The 27,421-nt window shown below is 37.1% G+C and overlaps 4 protein-coding genes and 1 pseudogene across 4 annotated transcripts; 3 read left to right on the plus strand and 2 right to left on the minus strand.

The window, feature by feature from the left end:
* The first annotated feature begins 1,983 nt into the window (after positions 1–1,983).
* LOC149025264 (Cysteinyl-tRNA synthetase, class Ia family protein) lies at positions 1,984–11,185 on the plus strand. Its single transcript, XM_089145491.1, has 9 exons — positions 1,984–2,519; positions 2,880–2,943; positions 5,414–5,575; positions 8,698–8,868; positions 8,971–9,252; positions 9,407–9,532; positions 10,230–10,433; positions 10,505–10,606; positions 10,685–11,185. The coding sequence occupies exons 1-9, from the start codon at positions 2,101–2,103 to the stop codon at positions 10,919–10,921; spliced, it is 1,767 nt and encodes a 588-aa protein (XP_089001617.1). The 5' UTR covers positions 1,984–2,100; the 3' UTR covers positions 10,922–11,185.
* Positions 11,186–17,280: 6,095 nt separating this feature from the next.
* On the plus strand, positions 17,281–20,268 carry LOC149025265 (uncharacterized). Its single transcript, XM_089145492.1, has 6 exons — positions 17,281–17,661; positions 17,775–17,899; positions 18,063–18,159; positions 18,297–18,406; positions 18,682–18,756; positions 19,514–20,268. The coding sequence occupies exons 1-6, from the start codon at positions 17,592–17,594 to the stop codon at positions 19,562–19,564; spliced, it is 528 nt and encodes a 175-aa protein (XP_089001618.1). The 5' UTR covers positions 17,281–17,591; the 3' UTR covers positions 19,565–20,268.
* A 548-nt stretch (positions 20,269–20,816) lies between these two features.
* On the minus strand, positions 20,817–21,498 carry LOC149025266 (pathogenesis-related protein 1C-like; annotated as a pseudogene).
* A 1,666-nt stretch (positions 21,499–23,164) lies between these two features.
* LOC149025267 (uncharacterized) lies at positions 23,165–24,569 on the plus strand. The gene is made up of 5 exons (XM_089143559.1): positions 23,165–23,188; positions 23,372–23,468; positions 23,592–23,701; positions 23,986–24,058; positions 24,478–24,569. The coding sequence occupies exons 1-5, from the start codon at positions 23,165–23,167 to the stop codon at positions 24,567–24,569; spliced, it is 396 nt and encodes a 131-aa protein (XP_088999685.1).
* A 410-nt stretch (positions 24,570–24,979) lies between these two features.
* Positions 24,980–26,458, minus strand: LOC149025268 (pathogenesis-related leaf protein 6-like). The gene has a single exon (XM_089145494.1). The coding sequence runs from the start codon at positions 25,933–25,935 to the stop codon at positions 25,393–25,395; it is 543 nt and encodes a 180-aa protein (XP_089001620.1). The 5' UTR covers positions 25,936–26,458; the 3' UTR covers positions 24,980–25,392.
* Between the last annotated feature and the right edge of the window lie 963 nt (positions 26,459–27,421).

A 27,421-nucleotide genomic window follows, 5' to 3' on the forward strand; every position in this document is an offset into this window, starting at 1 on the left:
AACCTTCCCTTACTGTTTTATTAAGGCACGGATCCTCCTCTTTCCACAAATGAACTTGCATTCTATGTTGTCGAGAGGTATGATTGTGAGAAAAAAAAAACCACTCATATTGTCATGAAATAACGTAGCATGGAGGTTGAGTATACCTTGGTTATTTGGGTCAAACAAGTTTCTTGCTTTGATTAATGGAAGAATTCATATGGTTGCCCCTAACAGTAAAAGTCTAATAATTTTTAATGTTATCAAGTTAACAACCTCAAGGGTTAAGCTTGAAGGATCTAGATTCGAGTAATTTCAATCCAAGTTCTGAAAATCAGGCTGCGGCTCTCTGTTTCATGGGTGGATAAGATGGAATATAATATAGAAACTTCTTGGTGCTACTCGGTTGTTTTGTTACCATTTGTCATTGTCATGGATGGTGACGATATAACGTTAAGAATTCTATCAACCATTTCGGTTTACGTTAAAAACATCGTAATCTTCCTTTTTCCTTTCATGATGCTCATCATGATCGCGAAGCTCCACCACATGCACCTAAACTCATTGTATGCGGAAAAAAATTTAATAGAGTTTTTTATGTGTGAGTCTTTTTAGTGATCACAAATTAATATTGAGTCTCCTTAGCACAGTATATGTTACGTATGGGTCCTAATCAGGTTAACACCGTTAATTGTTAGTTGTCATTTAGTATATTCAAATTTAAAACGTGGAGGGACCAAAATGTCTCTCAGATTATTTAATAAATTGTGTTATTATATAAATTTTTTTTTTATTTTTCTTTTTACATTTTTTAACCATATAATTAACACTTAATGACTAACTATTTCTTTTTAAAACTATATATTAATACAGTATATTAAATAATTTAAGGGATATTTTATTTACATTTGAAATTTGAATATGCTTAATAGTGGCTAATGGTGTTATTCTGGTTGGGATTCAGACATAATATACTGCATTTAAGAGAACTAACACTATGGTCTACTAAAGGGACTACACGTAAATCTCTAAATAACAATAATAAAAAACTAAGACCCTAATCACGCTGGGCCTGGACCTTTATCAAACAAAGTAAAAGTAGAGAACCCATGGGCTGAGTGGATGGCCGAACTAACCTCAGTTTGATAGCCCACCAGCTCTTTTCAGTTCTTCCTTGGAAGCTCACGGTCCAACAGAAAGTTTTCAGAGCCCAAAAGCATGTTTAAACTATTTTATGAAGCCATGTCCATGCTTCCATTGTAGTTCCAAAAAGATTCTTTATTGAATTTACAATGCGTTATTCAATAGAGTTACCATTTCCAATTGAGATCAACTTGACATTGAGCATTCTACCCAAAAAAAAAGAAAAAACCTTGACATTCAGCAGAAATAATAAAAGTCTATGCCTCATCTATGAAATTTTTAGCTTCCAGTGAAACTTGGTGGAAATGGTACTTATTACAGTAATAATAAGTTGGACCCAACATCTTCTCGGCCACAACTATATGCTCAAAGTGTGGGTTTTACCAACCAACCAACCCCACATTAGGCCGGGGTTAAGTTTTAGTGTTATGCAATTAATGCACAACACTGAGTTGCCTATGGCCCAGATTAATTATGGTGATCAACCACCTGTTTTGGCTGGTTTTTCTTATTTTTTATTTTTTTTTAATTAAGTCATTGAAACAAAATAAAAAAAAAAAAAAAATAAAACGGGTGAATCTCGACTACCACTTTACATCTGGACAGTAGGCAGTTTAGTGCTGCTGAAGTCCAACGCCATTGGCCGTCCCACCATATCTTCCTCCCCCTCTAATCTATTCATTGGGTCTGTGGGCCCTTAGCTTGATAAATATTTCTTGTTTAAAAGGATGCTGACGAACCTAAGTCTCAAAAAATCACAATACTTGATACCGATATTTTGTTATTTACCATGTTACGATACTTAAAAGTTAAAACCTTATTAGGTAAAACTCTTGTAATAGGCAAATTGAAGAAGAAAAATGAAAAAGCTGCCTGGTCGCGTGGCTCTTGCGCTCACAGCTGCAGCTCACCAGAGGATCGGATGAATAGTTAGTCTTCGAAGGCCGAGTGATTTGAGTTTCAGAAGGGAAGGGCTACATGGGAACGCTGCTAAATTGTTCTCGGACCTTCCTCTCCCACAATCTCTTTCGACTTTCTCTTTCTAAGAGGAGAATTCTGCTCGTAAACCACCATTGTAACCACCTTAAGAGACTACACTTCAATGGTTTCTTCTCCCCCAGCAACATCACCAACTATAACACCAATCACAAAGTCTACTGCTTTAGTTCCCTAGCATCTCTGCCTTCTGTTGATAGCAACCATCACAACCACAATGGAGAGAAATCCCGGAATCCTATTTCGGAGCTTTGGCTACACAACACAATGAGCAGACAGAAAGAGCTTTTCAAGCCTAAGAATCCTGGTAAAATTGGCATGTACGTTTGCGGCGTCACCGCCTACGACCTGAGTCATATTGGCCATGCTCGCGTTTACGTCACCTTCGATGTTCTTTACAGGTCGGTTCCCTTCAATCTAGAATCCCTAATTCGAACTGGTTTTATTCGAAATCTCTATTGAGATTAGCCAACCAGATATTTGCTAGAGTTTCGTTTTCCCCCCTCCCCCAACGGAAAATAAATTGTGACTGCTCCATCAAAATGTCTGCTTTGTACCTTTTCTTCGTCTTCATCTAAATGTTCATTTTTCTGAACCTCTTGTGAGTACATTGTAACTCCATGGATGCTTCTTTGCAAAGATATGTTTTTGACTGTCAAGATTTTCTTTTCTGCTTCATTACTTGGTTGATATTTCCGCCTCCTCTCCACTCTCTTTGAATAAGTGTGTTCTCTCTGTATTTCTGTTTGAAAATTAGGCAGATATCTGAAGTATTTGGGATACGAAGTCTGTTACGTGCGCAACTTCACCGATGTCGATGACAAGGTATGCTGTTTGTCTCCGAGACCACATTATTTTCCTTGCTCTTATTTATGTTTTCTGCTGGTTGCTGTTGTGTGTTAATTTTGTATGACTTAATAATTATGCTGGTAGCAGATGATTAAATATCTTCCTTTGTGTCCTTCTGGATTTAAGGTAGTGATCAGCATTCCTCTAAAGACATTACTATGTCAATTAAAAGGGTGTACGCAGTGCACAAGGCTCTCCTGCCACTGCATGGTCTGGATTCTGGGGAGGGTCATAACGTACCAGGGACTTTTCTTTTCTCAATAGGTGAGCTTTGAATTAGAGGGAAAGGAAGTACATAGAAGGTAGCCCCCCTAACGTGCCAAGAACTTGGTTGCTATGGATCAACCTTACTATTGTACCAAGGCCCACATTCTAAGAACATCAATATAGCAATATACATTAAGAGTGCCTTAAGATATAATGTGGCTGTCCATGCTTGGTTTGTTTCTAGAAGCAAAACCAGCCGATAGAGGGAAGGAGATGGAGCAAGAGCATGCTGGAGTCTTGAAAATATTACATTAGGAAATCCTTTTTTCTTCTTATTGATAAAATAATCATTCATATTACTAATCAAGATATACCACATCAGTGTTCCATGAAGACTGTAGATTTAATTTTGGGAGGTCTAGAAGCTTTGACCTTTCCATTTTGAAGATTTGAAACAAGGAAATCGATGCCTTGGGTGTAAAATATTTCAGCCTTAACAGTTTTTTGTAACTCCTACAATAAAGCTTTTATGAAGCTCATTACTTATTGATGCATCAGAATTTCTGTTCTGTACATCCCAACTGTATATGCGCAGGTATGGTCTATCATTGATGCAGGTTCATCACCAAAATGGGCTTGTTTCTTAGAGATAAGTTTAAGTTGGGTTTTATATATCTTGAGGCTTTGATTCCATGGGTGTTCGATGTAATAGGCCACTTTCATAAGGTTTGCCTGTGGGGTAAGGGTGGGTTAGTTTATTTCTCTACCTATTTTATTTTTCAGTTAATTAGTATTAGTTAAATTAAACTGGTTGGTTCAATTGAAGTAGTAGTCAAATTGGTCTATTTGATGCTGGGTACTCTCTATTTTCATTTAGTCATTGTCAACAACTAGTTCACATCAGTGTAGAAGCTAGTCCAATGAATAACAACTAACACAGTCTTATTCCATCCCAATGTGGTCACCTACATGGATCCAAACAAAACAAGGGTAGTCATTTGAAGTCTAGACTAAAGGAGCCCGTAAGTCAAAATAACTCTGCTAAATGGGGTTTGCTTTATGGATCCTTGTACTGCAATAGGCTCTATTTGAGGTCGGTCTTGGTAGAAAATCTTTTCTATTCAAGTAGCTCTTTAGCTTTTTCCATTGGGAGCATATCAGTCAGGCATCCCTTTCCCTCTGTTATCCATTGAACATAACCATACCACCTCAAGCAACTCCCTTGGACTTTGGAGGATCAGTTAGAAACTTCCTAATGCAGACTCTGCTGCTCTTTTCTAGTATTACATAAAGCAACTCAAGTCTCAAGGGGCTGAAGCACTTATTGTTTTTTGTCAGCTATTTTGATGTTACTTGCATGCTTGCTCCTATGGAGTTCCCTTAGTGTTGTATATAAGGTGGAAGGGGCTATTGTTCAATCCAGTCAATTCCTTGCAGTGTGAAGCCAGGGGGCTGCTATCTTGGTTCCTTATCACACCACTGTTCTACAACCTTTGGAATTCACTGCTGGAAGTTTCAGATTAGTCCTCTGGTTAATTTCTAATTTTATACCCACCAAGAGAGGGCCTTGATCCAACTTGCAGGCCATTTTGACCTGCTGGTCACCTGTTATGCGGCTCCCCTATTCTTTCTAGTTGGATTCAAACACACTTTGTGATATTGGCAGGGAGGTGAGTACCTGCAGGCTATGTTAAACTTCTGTTCTTATCTTCTGCCTTGTTTTGGACCTAATCCTTTGTATACTTTTCTCATGTCCCAGTCCTAAACCATTGTTTAAACCTGACTTCTCCCACTCTGTTTTGCACCTCATCATATCAGCCTTCCTACACAATCTGAGCATATTACAAGTGTGTTTCATACCCTGATTTGAGATCTTCTTTGGGACTATCTGAAACTTTCAAACTTGTTGTGCTTTAGTCATCCATGCGTGCTTATGCACATTTATCCTGTGGTTGTCATGTTGCGGATCATCTTCTGTTGTAACAACTGTCTTATTGTCTGTAAGTTTATGTTTTGTTTGGTAGTTGTAGTTGCAGCAGCTTATATTATTCTTTGATTGTCATGTTGCTGATCGTATTGTGTTTTATCCATTTTTTCTCGTTTCCCTTGAACTTTTGTTTCATTTGTAGTATGTTAGTTTCATGAGCTTGTGAATGTTTTCAGATCCTTGTAGTATTGCTAAACTGTTCTTATGCTGCAGGATTTGAATACAAACTGAAAAAAATCTTGAATTTTGTAGATTATAACTAGAGCTAATGAACTGGGGGAGGATCCATTAAGTTTAAGCCGACGTTTCTGTGAAGAGTTTCGTCATGACATGGAATATCTTTACTGTCTTCATCCTACTGTGGAACCATGTGTTTCAGATCACATGCCTCAAATCATTGATATGATTAAACAGGTATTAAATCAATCAATCAATCAAATGTGCGTACTGGTTATTTATGCTTGGAAACAGGTGTACAGAGATAAAGCACTTAAGTCATGCTGGTTATAAATCCTTCATGATCAACAAAGTTACTCTTCTCTCTCTGGTTGTTGTGATGTCAGGATTGTTCTCTTGAGCTTCTTATTCTATTTGTATTATTGCACAAGAACAAAAAACTTTGTCATCCAGAGTGTATTTTGTCCCAACTTGATGGTTTCTTGTTTCTATCCTTTGGAGTAGGTTGTCCCCCAACTTGAATCTGCTATTACTAGGTTGCAATGGAACTATATTATCACTGCACTGAGATCAGATCTCCATTTATGATGAATAAGATGTAAGATTCATACAAAAAATTGGACTTGGAACATACGACACTACCACTATGGGCACATCATCCCATGCACCATCACAGTGATTCTGCTTCGTCATAAGCAGAAGTGATCCCCTTGGTGGTAACCATTAAGTTGTAATCCTTTATTTGATGTCAAAGTGGGATGGTGTAGCCATGTAGGGACAAATGTTGGTTCTCCATACTGTGCCTATGATGGCAGATTGGCAGTATGTGGTGCAAATCACACTTCCAAAGTTGGCCAAAATATGTCAAGTTTGGTTGATCCATCTACAATATCCGTTCTCTATTTTCACTGTGTATATGCACATTCTTTAGATTTTGATGGACTGAACCTCAAGCAAACAAGATTATGAATGATGAAAGCTTTACTTTTAATTCAGTCCAACCGATTTCTGTTGCCAAAGGCCAATTGTTGAAAATTTAGAAGCTATAATTAGGACATGCTCTAATTGCTTATTGGAGCATTCTGACCTATTAATCATTTTTCAGACGACTTACAACCTCTGCAGGGTGGGGAATAGAAGAATGAAGAACAAAAAGGGTGAACCCACCCAGTGTGAAGTCTGGGTCCTGGGGATCATAACATATGCTGCCTTAGCCCTGCTTTCACAGAGAGGTTGTTTGCAGACTTGAACCTCTGATCACCTGGTCAAAATGCAGTGACCTTACTGTTGTACCAAGGGTTGCCCTCTCCATGACTCCATTTGACATTCTGGATCTAAAGAATCAAGAGTCAGAGATGTAAAACCATTGTTCTGTCTAGTGGAAGAAGGAGAAGTTTTTCCTCTGTTTATACTTGTTGAAGTATATGTTGGTTTACCTTCTCGATGAAATCTTTGCTTCCTAAACAATAGAAGTCAAATTGTTACCCTGTTGATGGGAGCTGCACCTCAGATGACAGAAGCAAAACAGTAAGGGACATCAGCCACTTCCTACTGGTGATATCCTTCAGTGACATCACTTGCATTATTGCGCCTGTGGGAGGAGGGAATGCCATGCTATTTGAAGATTGTTATTCTGATATTATAGAAGTTATTGACAAATTCAGATTGTTACTCAGCATGTTGGCACCATTTTTGGCTTATATGATCCATTCTGCAGCTCTTTAGTTAGCTCAATATTATTGTTATCTGGGTGTCAAGACGTTTGAATTTTACTGTGACAGAATCAGCAAGTCAAGGGCTGGTACAATGTAGGACTGTTTATACTGTACTAAAAGAAATTATGCGAGGTTGCAGCAAAACCCTACTTTTCATTTAATCTTGATGAGAATGTAGTTCGATTTCTTATGAGGAAAAAATCCTAATTAATGGTGAGCTATATGGTTTAGGTGGAACTCTCATCTCCTTGGTTCCATCTATGGGTCCTTGATTAACTCAGTGAAGCATGATATTCCACCAGACGAGAACATTTCAATGAGGTGACTTAGTATCAATTCTTTATCATGATAGAAAGGTAAAGATGATGAGTTGAGTAATATTCACTGTAGTGGCAGTTCTCTGTTGATCCCAAATCTCATTTTACATGATGCAAGGCAGATTCTGTGCTTGATTGATTATGTTCTTAGTTACATCACGTTCTGTGTGATGCAGAGTAACAGAGAACTCTACAAGTTGAAGCCTGTGTAAGAACTAAGTAATAGTTAACAAATGTCAGTCAGTCCAGGGTTTTGGGTTGATCCAGAACCTAAATAGGAAGAGGCTACGTAATTGCATAAGAAACACAACAGCTTTGTCAGACATTGTCACCAGTTCACCACACAAGTTCCAAAACAATAAATCAACTAAGGAGTGTTCAAACCATAAAAGCATGGGGTGGGCTCAGGTCATGTGAGTCGCTGAGGGTGTTTAACAGCCACGTCTTACAGTAGAGTAATCTGCACAGAGTGCAGATATTTCTTTTCCTCCCCACCCATACCTTCCTCCTTAGTGGACATATCCCTCCACATTTGCATCCTTTGTAGCAACTGAGAAGAGGACACCAGCCCTTGCTTTTTTTCCTGCCCCTTCTCCCACTTCATTTGGCTTCTTGCCCTTGCCTCCATCTGGCCCAGAAGTAGACGCCCTCAACCTTTCACCTCAGAGTGTCGGTGGTTAGCTACTGCTTTGAGTGGATCGCCAATTGATGATGTCATTATACTGGTCTTCATGGATACTATCCCCATATTTGGTTGGAGCACTACCTTCGCAGATGGACTGCCAAATCTCGTCATCCATACTTGGCCATCTCTACAATGCTAGCCCCATGGTTCTGTTAGACACTCCAAGGAACAGGCTCATTGTTTCTCCCTGGGGTTTAGACTCTTCTATTTCCTACACTAATGCCTCCTTCACACCCCCCCCCTTCCTTTCCTAGTTTCTCTTGGTTCCCTAACCTTGTAGGTAGCTCTCTTTGTTTTGTTTGATATATTTATTTATTATTTATTCACCAAAAAGAAATTCTGCACAGAGATAAGTTCCTGTTGTATGCATTCTTGTGAGAGCCTTTTTTGGCTGGAAAATTTTAGAAGAGGAAGAGTTTAGTGTTGGGATATCCGGTAACAGGAATTTTGGAAGAAAAAACTGAAGTTCCACTCGTCTAGGTGTTTCTTGTGAGCTTGTAGTTATCAGGTTGAGAGTCTGTTGTGAAGCTAATGCTCAATACATTTCTACTGAAGTTTTATTCGGAATGAGGAGTCAGTTTTTTCTTGTTGAAGTTAATAAATGTTTAAACATTGACTTTGGTTGACTATATTTCTTCACAGATTCTTGATAATGGTTGTGCCTACAGAGTTGATGGAGATGTATACTTTTCTGTAGACAAATTCCCTGGATATGGACGATTATCTGGCAGAAAATTGGAAGATAATCGAGCAGGTGAAAGGGTAGCAGTGGACTCCAGGAAACAGAATCCTGCTGATTTTGCGTTATGGAAAGTAAGTAATGAAGCTCCTGTCTTCTATTTTTGAATCCGTGTATGTGGCCATGCATAAAGATATATTTGAAATTGGTGATAACTTGTCTTCTGTTTGTTGCAGTCTGCAAAGGAAGGAGAGCCATCCTGGGAGAGTCCATGGGGGCCTGGTAGGCCAGGCTGGCATATTGAATGCAGTGCAATGAGTGCTGCTTATCTTGGTTACTCTTTTGATATCCATGGTGGGGGAATGGACCTTGTATTCCCTCATCATGAAAATGAAATTGCTCAGAGTTGTGCAGCTTGTAACCAGAGCAATGTAAGCTTTTGGATACATAATGGTTTTGTCACTATTGACTCAGAGAAAATGTCCAAGTCCTTAGGTAACTTCTTCACAATTAGGCAGGTAATTGAATTTGTTCCCTGAAGAATTTCTCGTGTGTCTTCAAGTGATGACTGTTTGATTGGCCCTAGGTTACATTGAAATCTTGGTTTGTAATTTTGCCTTAACTCATGACTTAAGCATTTTGTTTTATTTGAAAATGTGGGGTCCTTCTCAGGTAATAGACCTATATCATCCATTGGCTTTGCGGCTTTTCTTGATGGGGACCCACTATCGGTCTCCAATAAATTATTCTGACTCTCAGCTTGAAAGTGCTTCAGACCGGCTCTTCTACATCTATCAGGTGATGCAACCTTCTGTTATTAGCATTTTTGCTCAAGTTCTTCGAGAATATCTTGGAATAGGTTCAGTTTCTCTCTCTCTCTCTCAAAACCCCTCCGACCTTCTTCTTCTCTTATCCCTTCCACAGATAAGAAGAAAATAGAAAAAGAGAGAGATGGAAAAAAGGGGAGGGGGGACGACTATTGTGCTCCTTTAATTTGAAGATATTGCGTTCATTAAGTGGCTCTGCAGATTGAGCCATGTGGACCTTTTGCAGGGACAGTTCAACTGTTGGAAGGATGAAGAATCCAGCTCTTCATATAATATCCCATTTGACTTTGTTCACCCTACATTTCATTTTCTGCTGGTATTTTTGCAGCTGTTTGATTAAAGTCTGTTGATTTTCAACCACTTTTAAAAGCTTTTGATACCTTCATGACAAAATGGTTTTTGGCTACAAGAATACTTAAGTCATTGTGATGTTTATATGTCCATGAAGTTTAGCCTCAATAAGATGCTATGAGCCCATGGGAGAGTCACTACATTTAATGAAGTAGGGATCTGTTTTTGTTTAGATTAACTAGTGGTATACAAAGTTACTTTCAAAAACAAAATTAGCATTTATAAGCATGATGAGGAGATTCATCAAATCTGCAATTAATTAATTGGAGATGCCTGTTAAGTAATGGAGCAATTTCATGATGTTGCAATGTTTGCAGACACTTCATGATTGTCAAGAAATTTTGTTGCAACATGATGGAGCAAACATGAAGGATCCTGTTCCATCCGAGACAGTGAATTGCATCAATAAGTTCCACGATGATTTTGTGACGTCTATGTCAGATGACCTTCATACTCCTGTTGTTTTTGCTGCACTCTCTGACCCATTGAAAACTATCAATGATCTCCTACATACTCGGAAGGTGTGGTATCTCTCTCCTATTTCCCATGTGTCCATACTCGTTCTGCATTCTAATATTATAACTCAATGCAGGGGAAGAAGCAGGAGTTCCGTATCAATTCACTGCATGCTCTCGAAAAAGAAATTAGAGGAGTCTTAACCGTTCTTGGATTGATGCCGACAAGTTGTTCTGAGGTATTGAAGTTAAAGTTTGGTGTGTCAAATGGTTTTCTTTTCTATGTTTGTTCATTAGGTTCCATTTTTTTTCTGCAGGTTTTGCAGCAGTTGAGAGAGAAGGCGTTGAAACGGGCAGGGTTGACGGAAGACCAAGTTTTGCAGAAAATTGTTGAAAGAACTTCAGCAAGGAAAAATAAGGAATTTGAGAAATCAGATGCAATCAGAAAAGACTTAGCTGCTGTGGGTATTGCGCTGATGGACAACCCTAATGGTACAGTATGGAGACCAACAGTACCTATTGCATTGCAAGAACATCAGCGGGTCATTTCTTGAATGTTTATTTCTAATCTATATTTGTAAATCCTTTTTTTTTTGGTGGGGGGAGGGATTGTTCAAGTGGGAGGGAAAGGAGATAAGAGATGCACAAACCCAATAGTTGCACATTTTTAAATTTATCGACAGAGAATTGATGATATGTCTCATTCTTTTTATATTTAAAGTCTATTCATTTTATGTCCTCTTTGTGCCATGTATATAACAAAAATTATTTAGGTTGAAACACCACAGGCCTGGTATTCATGGAGCAAGATGGGTCCAACCCTAAGGCCAATTTTTGGCCTGCCCTAAGTTTAAAACTAGTCTGTAACAGATCGTGAAGAGTGTTAGTTGCCAATAAATGATAATATACTCTTGAGGGAAGGCTTCCTTGTCAAAAAGGAGGGGCTTCATTATAACAATCAGGTAAAGATTTGGTAGGTGCTTTAGTCAAATGTTTGGTGATCAGTAAAGGCCATGAGCTACACAATTCAGAATAATTTTATGAAAGAAGAGTGCGTTGGCTTACCATCACTCAGCCGTCAGAAGCAGTGTGAGGTGTGAGATCCCTTGTAGTTAGTGAGAAACTGACCAAGCTCTGGTCATAACGAAATTCCTTCACTTTGCATGATGAATCTCAATAGTCGAGATTTCAATCCGACAAACCGAGATGTATCGCATGACGGTCCTGCGCATGACTAAAGCAAGGTCTTTGATCATAAACCCTTAATTCTTCTTCCCTGCCTCTCTTTCCAGTTTAAGGGTTCAACCCAGAACTCCAAAGTCTTAGTTCTTGGAAAATACAATAAATGTACTCCTGGATAATGGTAATGGAAGGAACAGTCTTCTGTGCTGTACACGCTCTGCATGTTGCTGGGCTTGGTCAAAATTTTACATTTAAAATGTGTGGTGACTTACTTGAGGCCCGGGAGTTGCGCGTCACCATCTCTTCTTTCATGTTGGAATACTTAATGTGTTATATAAATTAGGGGTTGGTATCAGATATTATATATAAAGTCATGGTTTTCATTTGAAGTTTGAAGTTTGAACTTCGATTTCATCATTTGGAGCAGTTGTTACTAGCAAGGCTGATTAACAGAGTGAGTCTAACTTGTTTCTGGATTTCAGTTTCTGTTGAAAATTTAAGTACAGTAATGGGAAATGTGTAAGAAGTGATAATCTCAACGAAGGCCTGGAAACTGAGCTCCTGCATCTTTCTTGATGTTCTCTAAATTTCAACTTCAAATCCATTCATCACGATATACAAATCTATACAATAAATTTATAATTCGGTTAGTAAGCGTGTTTTTCTCTCAGATGAATTTGAGAGTAGAAGTTTTAAATGATTAAAAGAAGAAAAAAAATGCTTTGTCCAAGGAAAGTACTTTAACAATTTTTTAAATGATAAAAAATCACCTGATTTACATGAAAATCTATTTTAAAATTTATTCTGTTATTCATTATCTTATTTCACTAGATTATAGCTAATAACTTTATTATAAGTTTGCACGATAAATCAATTTTTAATTAATCAAATCTATTGAGATTTTTTTTTTCTCTTCCTTCTTGATAAATTAAAACTATCAAAATTGTAGTTGACATTGACAAGCTCATGAGAGAGATGGTTTCACACTACATATAGTGAGATTGTACCTTTGAAAAGTGGGAACTCTCCCATTTCTTTCCTTTTGAAGTTTTTATTTATTTATTTTTATTTTAATAATTAGAAATTATATATTTTTTAATCATCAACTCCATAAAAGAGTAATAAAATTTAAATTGACCATAATAATTTAAATGAGACATGAAAAAAAAAAACTGTTACACAATATTTTGTAGACCCAACAATCATAAATATTGGTAAAAACCAAGTTGATATTATTTAAAAAGGATTGCTTACATGAGCATACCTACTAAAGAAGTTGTAATTTCAGAAAAGGAATGTCAAGTTGAAGCAGGTTTACTTAATTTTTTAAATTGCATGAATCCACCATTATCTCAAGACATAATTTTTGAAATCTAATTCAACTAGTAATATTCCTAGAAGATTGTAGTTGTTAAGCCAATTCGGTTTATGTCTGATTGCTTCAACAAATTGTCTTAAACTATTTGTTGGGTGAAAAGTTTTCCAACTTTTTTTTTCCTCTGGGAAAATGACAATCTGTCTAACTAAAGCATGCACAATGCTGGAGTTTGGACTAAGCTTCATGATTATTAACATCAAATTTTCACATTTTGGTTTTTTTTTTAGCTTTATGGGTTTTAATATATGCTTCTTCTCAGAATTGGTTTTGCTTGAAGAGATCTTGTATGCAAATCATCTGTTTTAATTAAGTTGAGGTGAAATAGGTCTTTTGACTATCAAATGTTTACAAATGAATTTTCTTTACTTTATAATCTTTATCAATGTTGGATACATATTTATTGAGAAAAGCCCAAAAAAAAAAAAAAGAAGTCATATTCTTCATGCTTTGTAGATTAGGTTCTAACTCGTGTTTTGTTTTTTGTAAATATATATTTATTTATAAGACACCTGAGAAGTGGTCGAGCAAAGTTCTAAAAGCCATTGGTCGGAAATAGGCCACTCAACCTCATTTGTAAGGTTGATTGTCTTCCTAGATAGGATATCCAATAACATTGGACTTCCTAGAAATGTGCCTTGTTCTAAAATCCAAGAATTTAGAGGCTAAAAATCCCACATCCTGAACTATAGGGAGAATACATGGGAGAGGGATGAACTCATTCAAAACCAAATTGATTGGATCCTTATAGTCAGAGTGTACCTCCACATGTTCATTACCTTCTCCGATTGCTTCCAAAAGTCTAACGCGCATAGCTAGTCATAGTAATGTTAGTTTGGTTTTCTTAATTTGTGATTGTCAAGTTGCTATCACTGTGTAAGTAGTTTATAGATATGATTTTCTAATTTAGTGGCAAGTGACCAAACATTGGGTTTAGGGTTTGGATGTTTTGCAAAATTTCAAGAAAAAAATTATATCTTCACATGACAATGGAGCTTTACTTGAATATAAATTTTTAAAGAATTGCCTAGCTTCAATACAAACCAGGTCCGGATTTATTAGAATGTTGCCAGTGGAATCTAAGATGAAAGAGATACGATTACTATGACGATGTTCTTTGAATTACCATCACCTTCGAAAAGCCAGTGGATCCAAGATTTTTGCTTGTATTCAGATTCCCTTGCAAACATTTGGCTTCTCAATTTTTCTGTTTCCCCTCTTTCGTTTGAAAGTCATCTTCAATGAAAGGACCAAAGGCTAAAACTCCCATCACCCACCCTTGGGCCCCCCTGTATTTTGGGGTGGAAAAGCCAAGTGCTCCCCGACAGGGTTGCAAATCCAGATTCCCCGGTTGTGGCTTGCTAGAAGCTCAGCTACAATTGGGAGAAAACTAGGATTAGAGACTCAATGGTTATAAAATGAAAAGTATTTACCTCTTGTTGTGGGCATTACTCCTAGGTATACTGCCATTGGAGAGTGGTCGGAGAACTTAGGATGAATGAAGAGAGCTGACATAGGGAAAAGAATTAATCCATGTAAGATTAATGAGAACTCGATCTGACTTTGACCCAATTCTTTGAGGACCATTGGAACAGTTACTCCATGTGCGACTTGAAGTTGTGATAAAATATAAATCAGTTGTGATAAAATATAAATCAAATATTTCAAAAGTTTAACAAAAGGGTTTTTTTTAATAGCAATGATCAAAGATGATTTTAATGAGCAGGAGTAGGGGTAAGTTGGTGACTCTTTCAATGCACTTTGGGTATCATATTTCGGATTTTGAAATCTAAAACAATTAATTTATGTTTGTAGTTAGGAAAGCTAAAACCTAACATTAAGAAATATTAAAATAGTTCCTTGGTTCCATAATAATTGACATCATTTACCAATAAATCTAATTGTGCATGAAGTCTTACTTAAAAATTGTTTGGCTAGTTCAAATAACAATGAAAGAATATTGTCATCATTTTTACATCTTTAATAATAAAGATAAACAAAACAGAGAGAGAGGCCAAAAACTGCCTAAATTAAATGAGAACATTATGTTTTGTCGTTCTCACACAAATGTTGACTAATACATAGTTGACCCCATCTAAAAAAATTAAAAACAAATTAGATATAGAATATGTAACAGAAATTCAAAAACAGGGCTAGTTATGTGTTTATAATCATGTTTTAATCAATGTCAATTTGCATAAGCTGTTTTATTATTTTATTTGTAATAATACGAGGTTCATTCAGGCCAAATTTACATGTACTTCGTTTACATCTTCAGAATAGTTTTTTTTTTATATAATTTAAATATATGATAGAATTGTTATCCTGATTTCAACCAGATTTTAATTCTTAACTTCGTACTATGAGATATTAGTCTTTTATATAAGCTGAATTTATTCGAAACCCATTTGTCAAAATTACTTAAATCTGCCCATTCTACCTGGTTTATGTGAAACACAAATTTTAAGAATGATGGGAGAGTAAACATAAATATGAAAATCTTAATCAGAATGACCATCCCATCCCTCTAACATGAAAAATAAAAAAACATATTATGCATTTATTAATTAATAACACTTGTAAACATTTTTTTGTTTTTTGGAGCTGGCGAGTTGATATTATGGAGGGGGGAATATTACTAATATATGTGCCGCCAGATAGGTGTAAACCCTCTTTGGTCATTCACATATTAAAACCATGCAACTTGAAGATGATCTTGAATCTTTTCATTAAATTTTAAGCAAAGGAAAAATAATGCCAGCGAAGATGACAATGTGGGGGTGTTCACTTGCTATCCAAGAAATAGTTCTTAATAATATTTTAGATTAGTACAGCAAGGAAATCATTCCTATTATTTTTTTTTAGAATGAAATGGGCAAGGGAAAAAACGTGGGTTTGCAGTTTGGTATGTTAGAAAATGAATCAAACTGCATTCACACGAAGTAAGATTCCTGTGAATTGAAAAATGCAAAACAAAATCTCAGGGAAATTTTCTAAGTACCAATTGGAATGTTGTAAACTTCTTTCAAGAATGGTTTGCTCAGAATATTTCAAAAATAATACCCAATAATCCAACAGTCAACACTTAAACTTCTTTGAGAATTAAAAATACCCTACGCAAGCTTTGTGCATCCAAGCAAGTAAGCTCCACTCACCACTCTCCTTCCTGCAATTCCTGGAATCAGCAAACATTAGAATAGTTCTAATTTTAATGCAATTGGCAAGAGGCCTGGTCAACACTAAACTGTTGAGACTTTGAAAAGTCTTTCTTTCTTTAGGATTACAACAGTGCTGGGTTGGGTTGGGTTGGGGCTAGGTTTATATATTGAAACCCTAATTCAACCCTGACTCAGCTTGACTCTAGCTCAACATCTGAATAATTTATGTAATCTTAACCCATCATCAATATGAGACTTGATTGACCTTGATTGGAAGATCCAAGGGCCAAAGAAGAGAAAGAAGCTAGGTTCAGCTCAAACCCAACCTTATCACAAAGTTAGAAATTTTTTAGGACCTGTTTGATTACATGAATTCAGGGATTTGAAATGAAATGAGATTTCAAATCTACAGACTCATGGTTCGAAAAATTAACTGTTTGGGTAACCTTAAATCTATTAAAGTTCATAGAATTCATGAATCTGCTTCACCAATTTTATATTTATAGTAGAATCCATGGATTTCATCGAATACCCAAAAATAGTTTAGTTCACGTTTGTAGGTATATAGGGATGTTTTACAACCAAATAGGTATAAATTTTCAATTCATGAATTCAATGATTTAAAATCTCTAAATTCAGATAATCAAATCAAACAGGTCCTTAATTCATCTTCTAGGCCAACCCAAGTCTTATTCTATTCTTTGGTTATAAACCTAGGTCTTATTGAGATTGAAATTTTATCAGGTCTATTTTTTGCATTCATTTCTTTCTGGATGAAGGACACATGTTCATCAGCTATATCCAAAAGTTAATCTAAAATATATAATATATAATTATTTTATTTTAATTAAATTTAAACCTTTGGATGTCACGGATCAACGTTTGTACTTCGTTCAAAAGAAAATGAAAAACCCTTTTTTTTTTTGTGAACCTGATCAAAATCCTATTCTGACTTGTGAAAAAGTAAAAAGATCAAACTTGAAGCTCGAGGCATCTTTATTCTTGACAATCCTTGGAATTCCCTCCACGCGTTAAGAATTAAGAAAAACTGAAACTTTCTCAATGACTCAATGATCATCTCACAAGATGGGCCAATGGTGTACGAGTGGACGACTAGGATGAATCTTGAGATCGATGACACATTGGAAGCACAGAAGATTGTCTTTTTGTGTTAAAAGAGACTCCTTGACGCAACTCACCAAGTCCACGGTCTGCAGGTTCTCGTTTTTCCTTTGAAAATCCAAACATTGCTGCTGGCTTGTTTTTTAATTCACTTAAAATTGTGTTCTTTCGATTCTGGTCTCTGGGTTCTTCGATGATCACAAAGCCGTCACTCTGGACTTCTATCCTTATATAAATCCTACCCATCTTTCTCACAAGGTGTCTTGCTTATTGCTGTTGAAGAATTTTTTACCTTTGTTGTTCCAAGTTTTTGAAGCGGTTGCAAAACCCCACCTTTTATCGCTTAATTCAGCAATTCATATCTGCTCACAGAGGAAGATAGAAGAGATGGGTGGTGCATATTCGACGCTTACTCAGTACGATATCGAAGAAGTTCAGGAATACTGCGACTATTTATGTAAACCTCTTCAACTTTTCCGTTTTCTGGACTTGTGTCAATTGGGTTCTTAACTAATCTATTTGTTATTTGTGGGAACTCATTTGTGTCTCTCTATTTTATGCCAAATTCAGTCTCGCAGCAAGAAATAGTTTCTCTGTATGAGAGATTCTGTCAGCTCGATCGCAATTCCAAGGGTTTTATCTCTGCGGATGAATTCTTATCCGTGCCTGAGTTCTCCATGAATCCTCTTTCTCAGGTAACATCTTATACTGGTTTTCAACTTGTATTGCTTTGTGTATTAGGATTCATTTAATTCTCCTTCGATTATTAGGTTTCAGTGCATTTAATTCGTTCGACTATATGCCTTTGCAGAAGTGCCCTTGTTTATAGTGATGTATATTTTGTTCATAAAATTGCAGAGATTGCTTAAGATGGTGGACGGTTTGAATTTCAAGGACTTCGTCGCCTTCTTGTCAGCCTTTAGTTCTAAAGCAAACATGAAACAGAAAATTGAATGTACGGCTTTTCTCTGCTGCTATATTTCATTTTTACTGCTCCTAGAGCTTCAGTCTATATGTAAAAGTTTCTTTCAGTGCTAGTGCTAAACTCCAGACATTGATTGTTTCAATATTTTCACTGTTCATGTGTTTCAGTTATCTTCAAAGTATATGATGTAAATGGTAACGGCAAGGTGACTTTCAATGACATATTAGAGGTCTTGCGGGATTTGACAGGTTCATATATGTCTGAGAAGCAAAGAGAGGTAATTTTGTTGTCCTTGTAATCCTGCTTCAATGGACAGTCCACTTGGTTTTTAGCTCCCATTGCTGGAATATGTACCACTCTTCTGCCCAATAAGAAGATTGGTTGGAAGAAGGGTACATAAAAAGAGATGGCAATTTTTATGTTATAAGTTACTATCTCTGTAGGATGCAGTAATAAAGATTCAAGCTGGCTTGTGCTTGCATTTGTTAGATTAATGTTGACTTGTACTTGCATTTGTTGTTATATTAAGTCTTATTCTTTTTATGTTTTCAGGAAGTAATGACCCACTTATTGGAGGAAGCTGGTTACCAAAGGACTTCTTCTTTATTAATGGGCGACTTCATTAAGGTACACTCCTTATATTTTGGAGTTCTCTTCCGAGCTTTCATTGAATTGGTTGTGCTTATTGGGCCCTTCTAATTTTATAGTTGAAAGGCTCAATAAACACTAGGATTGAATTTATTACCTGTTGGTCACCATTTTTCTTCAAACCCCTTTTCCCTTTAGAAATGAGTCAGGAGCAAGGCAGGAACTAAAATTCTATGTCTTGGAAGTGATATTCATTCAGACCAACCACTTGGTAAATGCTGCAAACGCAAGTAGCTCCCAATAATATCAGACAGTTCTTTATCCTCAAGTTTTTCTGTCATTTTCTTTAGAGGGTCATTGAATAACAGGGCAGCTGAGGTTTGTCCTTTGATGTGCATATAATGTTCACACTGCGCACGATATACCGATTTGCAATTATCCTAATGATCCCAACTATCTAGGTTCTAGCTGCATTCTCTCTCTTCTCTTTCTCAATTTTGTGTCGATTGTCCACCATATTGATTCCTAACCATCTAAAGAATTCATTGATCAAGTCCTTCAAAATTGCTATCCGGCTGGTTAGGTATTCCAGCTTTCTGTTGATGTTCATTCTGTCTTGGGAAATATGTTTTCTTTCAAACATAAAACATGTAGAAGTTAGGCAAGTTTTTTTTTTTTGGTAAAACAAGTTAGGCAAGTTAGGCCCTGCTCTAATTGGATTGACTGCATATTTAGTTATATTCTACATTTTTTTTTACATTATAGTCATTAATGTTGTTTTGTACCCTTTCACCAGATTCTTGACTATCCTGGACTGAAGATGGAGGTTGAAGTTCCTGTCGAATAAGTAAACTCAGAAGAAGCTCTGTTCATTCTTAATTGAGGATGAGTTAACCTAGAGAGGAGTCTCAGTGGCACCCTAGTAGCATGGCTTGAAGTCGAGCAGAAGAATCAACTGTCTATAATCGCATCTTTCTTTCATTTTCCCCTCTTCCCCTGAACAGTATTAACAAGCTATTCATCTATCTCAGGGAATTAAAGATTCAGATTTTTTATTTTTGGGGTAAAATTTCCATATTTAATCCATCCAGTAATTTGTCCATTTGTCTTACTCTTGTGTCTCTGAAACATATTTTAGCTATTCCATCTTATCCTTGTAATCAATGTCTTAATAGAAGTTATATTCTTCTTGTTATGTAACTTCTGTGCATTGTAAATCAATCCCCTCAAATCTTATGTTGGTTATTTGTTATTTGCTTTCGAATTGGAGTATAAAATTTTCGACTTCTTGAGAGCAATTATGAGCTTGAAAAGTATCTTCATCTTCCACAGTCATAGCAAAACTTAAAAACAATTAAACAGTTGCAATTTCAGCCTCATCTTCTCCTTTAAACAGTTCTCAACAGGTTCAGTGATTAACACGTTTTATTATAAAAGCTATATAGTCCAGGTGCTGTATTGCTACGGGTGTATGACCTCCATCTGCTTTCTAAGAAAAGTACTTTATCTCAGAGACAAAATTTTCTCTCTTCAATGGTAAAAGTCTCTTCCAGCAAAAGAATTCAATTAATTGTAACAATACCTACATATGTGAAGTTCAAAAATATTTTGGAGAAGTGCTTGAACCAGTAGAATAATATTCATTTTAACTTTACAGGACGAAGTAGCTTGTGCCCTTTTCCCTGATTTCAATTGCTCCTGAAAAATCATATTTTTCTGGTTCACCCGTGCATACCGCGTGGGTATGTGTGAAGAACCTTGTTTCAAATTTCTATGATGACAATCCACATGCTTTTACGAAAAGACAAAAACCATCGCCAGAAGAATAAGGCATTTCATGGCTAGGGTTGCCAGGGAAATGGGAATCGTATCACGTAATCAGAAACCTCCAGAACTCGACTAACGATCGCTGGAGAAATGTTTTTTGGGTTTCTCATGAAGATCTGTCTGCAATATCTCGCCGGATTTGTTAATGGGGTCTTGCCACATCCTCTTATTCCAATTTACATCTGAGTCTTCATGTGAGCATGGAAGAAATTTCCTCGCATAAGGACAGATACGATTTTTTTGAGATCATAAAGAGGATAACTTTTGCTTGTTAAGGATTCCTAACAATGGGCAAGAGAATTTTGCCATAAAAATCTGAACCGTCTCTTCTTGTTTCTATTTCAAGTACTAGAAATTTGACATGTAAAGATTTATATGGAAACAACTGAAGACTTTTCTTTCGTAAGGGCGTTCCCCAGGAATGTCTCCAGAAGGATAATAGTAGCACGAGACGAAAGTCCCTCCATTGTCGCACCCAGGCGAAGGGATTTGCTCCAAACCACCTGGAGGTAGTGTCCGCACACTACACCCTCGATACAAGAATTGTTATTGTAGTCATAGTATTCTTTCTCAGCAACCCACAAATTAACAGCTTCGGCGGCCGACAGGTCAGGGGAACTCCAAGCAATGTTCTCACTAGAGACGCCGGGTAGGGTGGGTTGGAGGGTGGAGTGCTCGAGACTGCAATTTATGGTGCTTTCTTGAATGTCGTTTTCAGCAAGGGAAACTAATATGTCGTCCCATGTCATTGGGGCGATGCCAACCTCTGCACGGGCGGCATTGTGGGCTGCTAGGAAATTCTCTGGAGAGTTTTGAGCCGGACAGACATGGAAGAGAAAGGCTAACCCAATGAAGCTGCAAAGAAGATCTAACACATCAAGCTTGTTCAACCCCATCTCGACTGTAAACTGCAATTGCAATGCAATCTGATACAAAATGTAAGATACAGGGTAATGCTATTAGTACTGCAAGAGTTTTCAATTCACTGCTAGACTTTGCAAGACTTCTCTTGCCTCTTCACACTCCATGACTTCACAAGTGTTAGCAAAAGTAGAACTGCAAAGACACAGGGAACTTTCCTACCAAGTCCTGTAGTTTGTCACTTACCTAAAAGCAAATGATAAGTTTTAGTGGGTACTTATTGGTTGTCCCCAAAAAAGGGTACACATTGGTCTCTGATAACAGGAAATTCAAAATCAGACGCTTGGGAGAAGGGGAGACACACGTCCTGCGTTCTTTAAAGGAAAGAGAACATAGGCTACCGAATTGTATGTGCATTCACTTCATCTTTACAGTAAGATGAGGTGGATGTAATTGTGAGTCTTTACTCGTCTTTTTATCAAATTTGCACTTCATCTTTACATGATCAGATGGTAATCTAGAGTGACCTTCTCAACAAATGAATTACAATTTACAAGTGGAGAAAAAAGAAAAAGAAACACTTAAAAATATTACTTCTTTTCTTTTCTTTTTATTAAATGTAGATCACCGAATAAACCAATTGGTCATTTGGCCCAGTAACCTACAAGCCGGAACAACAGTTATGAAGCTAAGAATTTCAAAGTTCAAAAATAACCTGTACTAGTCAGGATTTGAAACAAAGGTGGTGGTGTCATAGTTTCCTCCAGTCAATGTTTGTCTGCAGTATGTTTTAGTATCATATGATGATGCCATGCCTAGCTGATTCAAGTACCTATTTTGGTGGTCAGAAACAAGTTAGTTCTTGAAAGAAATATCTGAAAGGGTGAGAACCTTCAGAGTAAGTCGTAAGAAACTTGCCAGAAACTAAACAGAAATGTGTTGGTGACTAGGTTTTGGCCCCTGTTATATGCTCCTCCTGCTTCACCAACCCAAGCAGTTGCTGAACTTGCAGAATCTTTGAGCATTCTGGAGGCTGTTGAACGTATCTCCCACACCATCAAGATAGGACGGATCGAGGATCTTTCCAATTAGATGGTTATCAACACCTAAACTCCAGAAAAGGAAACAGTTAAAGGTAACACATTTGGCATGGGTATTTAGTGAAATTTGTCTACATTCTGAGTGAGATACCTGGGCCAAGATTGTATATGTGATGTGTGACAACAGCCAGAGATCTGGGTGTTTTATTCACTAGTTCTGTGAACCAATCTTCATCAAAGATCCCCCTGGCGTTATGATTAACAGCTTCAAACGAGAACCCCTATAGATATCATGCACCATCTGTTTTAGAGAAATCACATCAGCTGCATACTGGTCAGCTGTAATGCGTGTGCCGACTCCGTTACCACTCAATTCATTTCCTGAAATGTATGGGGATTTTGTTAGGTTTTCAAGAATAGACGAGTGAGGAGAACTGCGACATATACAGACACCTCAAATGGTGCTGCTAGCTCTACATGACCAGGACAGAGCAGGATTGTGTGTGTTTCTGTGTGTGCGGTGGTGGTGGTTGGGACATTAAACTCAAATAAACTTGTAAACTGATTAGTGTAATACAGTGAGAGTCCAAAGGCTGATATTAGAGTTGCCATTATATTTAACTGGTTCATATAATTTGTGTTATCTGGAGAATTTGAATCTACAAAATCTGCCTCTCCATGAGGCACCCCAGCCTCTTCTAACTCAAAAATCAATTGTAATGATAGTTAATCCTCTTTCTCAGGTAACATCTTGTACTGGTTTTCAACTTGTTTTCTCTATATTTCAACTTGTATGCTTTATATGTCTAAGAGTCATTTATTTCTCCTTTGATTATTAGGTTGCTAAGCATTTAATTAGTTCGACTATATGCCTTTGCAGCGGGTGCCCTTGTTTATAGTGACTTATTTTGTTCATAAAATTGCAGAGACTGCTTAAGATTGTGGATGGTTTAAATTTCAAGGACTACATCGCCTTCTTGTCAGCCTTCAGCTCAAAGGCAAGCATTAAGCAGAAAATTGAATGCAGGATGCTTTTCTCTGCTGTAGGATTTTTATTTTTGGCATTTCTATATTGCATTTTATGATTTTAAACAATTTTGTTTTCCTGCTCCTAGAGCTTCAGTCTATAAGTAAAAGTTTCTTCAGTTATCTTCAAAGTATATCATGTAGATGGTAACAGCAAGGTGACTTTCGATGACATATTAGATGTCTTGCAGGATTTGACGGGTTCGTATATGTCTGAGCAGCAAAGAGAGGTAATTTTGTGTCTTTTCCTTGTAATTCTGCTTCAATAGACAGTGAACTTGGTTTTTAGCTCCCATTGCAGCAATATGTACCACTCTTCTGCCCAATAAGAAGATTGGTTGGAGGAAAGGTAGATAAAAAGATATGGCAATTTATGTGACAACTTATTTCCTCTGTAGGATGCAGTTATAAAGATTCAAGCTTGTTTGTTAGATTAATGTTGATTTGTGCTTGCATATGTTGTTACAATCTATATGAAGTCTTATTCCTTCTTTAATGTTTCTGTTTATTTCAGGAAGTAATAACCCACTTATTGGAGGAAGCTGGTTACAAGAGGACTTCTTCTTTATTAGCTCCCAATAATATTAGACAGTTCTTTACCCTCAAGTTTTTCTGTCATTTTCTTGAGAGGGTCATGTGAATAAAAAGGGAACTGAGGCTTGTCATTTGACATGCATATAATGTTCACACTGCACTCTACATATCGAGTTGTAGTTATCTTAATGATCCCAACCATCTAGGTTCTAGCTGCATTTTCTGTCTTCTCTTTCTCAACTTTGTGTGGATGGTCCACCATATTGATTTCCTAACCATCTAAAGAATTCATTGGTCAAGTACTTCAAAATTCTTATCTGGCTTGTTGGGTTTTCCAGCTTTCTGTTAATGTTCATTCTCACTATAAACATGTAAACGTTAGGCCGAGCTCTAACTGGATTGATTGCATATTTAGTTTATGTTCTACACTGTTTTTTATCGTAGTCACCAATGATGTTTATACCATTTTGTTAGATTCTTGACTATTCTGGACTGAAGATAGAGGTTGAAGTTCCTGTCAAATTAGTAAACTCAGAAGAAGCTCTGTTTCATTTTTATTCATGATGAGTTAACTTAGAGAGGAGTCTCAGTGGCACCCTAGTAGCATGGCTTGAAGTCGAGCAGAAGAATCAACTGTCTATAATCGCATCTTTCTTTCATTTTCCCCTCTTCCGCTGAACAATAATGACAAGCTATTCATGTATCTCAGGGAATTAAGATTGGGAAAAAATCTTCCGTATTTAATCCATCCAGTTATCTATCTATTTGTCTTACTCATGTCTCTGAAACATATTTTAGCTATTCCATCTTATCCTCGTAATCAATGTCTTAACAGAAATTATATTCTTCTTATTATGTAAATTTCTATGCATTGTAAATCAATCCCCTGCAATCTTATGTTGGTCATTTTTGTCTATTTGTTTTTGAATTAATACAAAATATCTGAGTTCTTGAGAGCAATTATGAGCATGAAAAGTATCCTCAGGTTGCTGGGTCCTTGCGCCAACGCCAGAATAGTAGGGTTACCAGTGAAATGGGAAATCGTAGAAGGTAATCAGAGACCTCCGGAACTCGATTAACGATCGCCGGAGAAATGTTTTTTGGGTTTCTCATGAAGATCTGTCTGGAATATCACACCGGATTTGGTAATTGGGTTTTACCGCATCCTCTTATTCCAATTTCCATGCGAATCTTCTTCTCAGCACAGAAGAAATTTCCTCAAATTAGTAATACCAATACGATTTTTTCGAAATCTAAAAGACGATAACTTTTGCTTGTTAAGGATTCATAACAGTGGGCAAGCAAAATTTTGCCCTAAAAAATCTAAATACTGTCTCTTGGTTCTATTGCGGAGAAAAAGTTCCAACTAATACGGGTACTTGAAATTTTACACGTAAAGATTTATATGGAAACAACTGAAGACTTCTCTTGTGTAAGGACGTTCGCCAACAAGGTTTCCATGAGGATAATAATTGCATGAGATGAAAGTCCCTCCATTGTCGCACCGAGCTCTGGCACAACCAAGGCGAAGGGATTTGCTCCAAACCACCTGGAGGTAGTGTCTGCAAAATATGCCCTCGCTACAAGAATTGTTATTGTAGTCATAGTATTCTTTCTCAGAGACCCACAAATTAACAGCTTCGGAGCCCGACATGTCACCGGAACTCCAACAAAGGTTCTCACCAGAGGCGGGTAGGGCGGTGGAGTGGACGAGACTGCAATTTTTGGCGATTTCTTGAACGTAGTTTTCAGCATAGGAAGCTAATATGTCGTCCCATGTCAATGGGGCGACGCCAACCTCTGCACGGGCGGCATTGTGTGCTGCGAGGAAATCCTGTGGAGAGTTTTGAGCCTGGGAAGTATGGAAGAAAAAGGCTAACCCAATGAAGCTGCAAAGAAGATCCAATACATCAAGCTTGTTCGATCCCATCTCAACTGCAAACTGCAATGCAATCTGATACAAAATGGAAGATTACAGAGGTAATACCACTTATACTGCAAGAGTTTTCAATCCACTGCTAGACCTTGCAAGACTCTTTTTTTTCTTTCGTTCATCTCTCCATGACTTGACTTCAGGTGCTAGAAAAAGTAGAAGACGGGCTGGAACCTACCCAGTCCTCCCGTTTCTTATCTACCTAAAAAAGCAAATGAAAAATTACAACTTTCAAAATTCCTGTAACAGGAGGCCAATGTCAAAAAGGATCCCTTCAATTTGTTTGTGGGTGGATGGAGGTTTTGCTCCATTAGCCTCTTGATCAAGGCTTGATTATCAGAAATCGCTTCAATCTCATGAAGACCCTGGCGATGGTACTCAACCAAAGCAACTCGGATTGCTTGAGCTTCACCAACGAGAGCCTCCCTGAAATCAACTGGTTCAGAGACCGCCTGATGCATCTGCCCCCCACTGATTTAGGATAGCAAAGCACCCCCAACCTCAAGAGCAAGAGCTGCATCACAAAAGACTCTATGGGCTTGCCATTCCATTCTCTATTTTGTGATTTTGATTTATAACAAGTCATCTTTTATCTTTTTTGGTGAAGGTTAAAATGTTTTATCCGTTTCGTATGAGAAAAGATCATCATTTATGTCTCTTTCCAGAGTAAAATATATGGGACGGAATCTGTATAGCCGTATAGGAGAGGAAAGAAAGAAAACTTAAGTATATTGAATCATTGATTTACACAGCACAGAAATTTTCTACAACTCAATAAATGTAATTTGAAGAGTGGAGGCTTGAAATAGAATCATTCAATGCAAGATTAAAATCTTTTATCTGTTTTGTTGAAGATTAAAATCTTTTATCCGTTTCGTCAGAGAAAAGGTCATTATTTATGTTTCTTTTCAGAGTAAATGAGTCATCTGACAATTGGGTTTTCGTTTGTTGGGAGTTGGGACAATATAATTCTATTTGGGTTTTATGTTGAGCACAGAAGAAGACTTTGCCGGTCAGAGCAGATTTTTCATTTTGCTTGACCCTGTTGTATGAAATGTCAGAGATTTTAGGGGTTGTATGGTAATCATTCTATGCCAAAATTCCCACTTCAGCACAGAACCCATTTTTTATGCTTCTATCCTGAAGTAGGCAAATTTGGCACAGAATCATTGCCATAATCTTGTATGGTAACCTATAGATGGGCACGTTTCTTTGGCCCATCTTGGCACAGAATCTTGTATGGTATGTACAACTTCTGTGCCAAAATAGGTACATTTTTTTAATAAAATATTTAAAAAGATAAATATGAAAGACATTAAAAATAACTAAACATGCATGTTCAATTCATACATAGGTGCTTACATAAAATCAAGTGAGATTATAATTGATGTTTTCAAGTGATTAATGGGAGTCTCGCTGTTGCTGCCAATTCATTTGCAATTTTCTTCTTTTTTTCTTCCATTTGTCTTGCTCCGATTGGGTG

Source organism: Hakea prostrata, chromosome 2, assembly GCF_041222555.1.
Source record: "Hakea prostrata isolate BN-2017 chromosome 2, UWA_Hpros_2, whole genome shotgun sequence".
NCBI lineage: Eukaryota > Viridiplantae > Streptophyta > Magnoliopsida > Proteales > Proteaceae > Hakea > Hakea prostrata.

Coding starts and splice junctions, on each gene's coding strand:
- LOC149025264 (XM_089145491.1), top strand. CDS start 2,101: ATGGGAACGCTGCTAAATTGTTCTCGGACCTTCCTCTCCCACAATCTC. Junction 2,944..5,413: donor TCACCGATGTCGATGACAAG/GTATGCTGTTTG, acceptor TGAATTTTGTAG/ATTATAACTAGAGCTAATGA. Junction 9,533..10,229: donor GGCTCTTCTACATCTATCAG/GTGATGCAACCT, acceptor CAATGTTTGCAG/ACACTTCATGATTGTCAAGA.
- LOC149025265 (XM_089145492.1), top strand. CDS start 17,592: ATGGGTGGTGCATATTCGACGCTTACTCAGTACGATATCGAAGAAGTT. Junction 18,407..18,681: donor TGTCTGAGAAGCAAAGAGAG/GTAATTTTGTTG, acceptor TTATGTTTTCAG/GAAGTAATGACCCACTTATT. Junction 18,757..19,513: donor TAATGGGCGACTTCATTAAG/GTACACTCCTTA, acceptor CCCTTTCACCAG/ATTCTTGACTATCCTGGACT.
- LOC149025267 (XM_089143559.1), top strand. CDS start 23,165: ATGATAGTTAATCCTCTTTCTCAG. Junction 23,189..23,371: donor TAGTTAATCCTCTTTCTCAG/GTAACATCTTGT, acceptor ATAAAATTGCAG/AGACTGCTTAAGATTGTGGA. Junction 23,702..23,985: donor TGTCTGAGCAGCAAAGAGAG/GTAATTTTGTGT, acceptor TGTTTATTTCAG/GAAGTAATAACCCACTTATT.
- LOC149025268 (XM_089145494.1), bottom strand. CDS start 25,935: ATGGGATCGAACAAGCTTGATGTATTGGATCTTCTTTGCAGCTTCATT.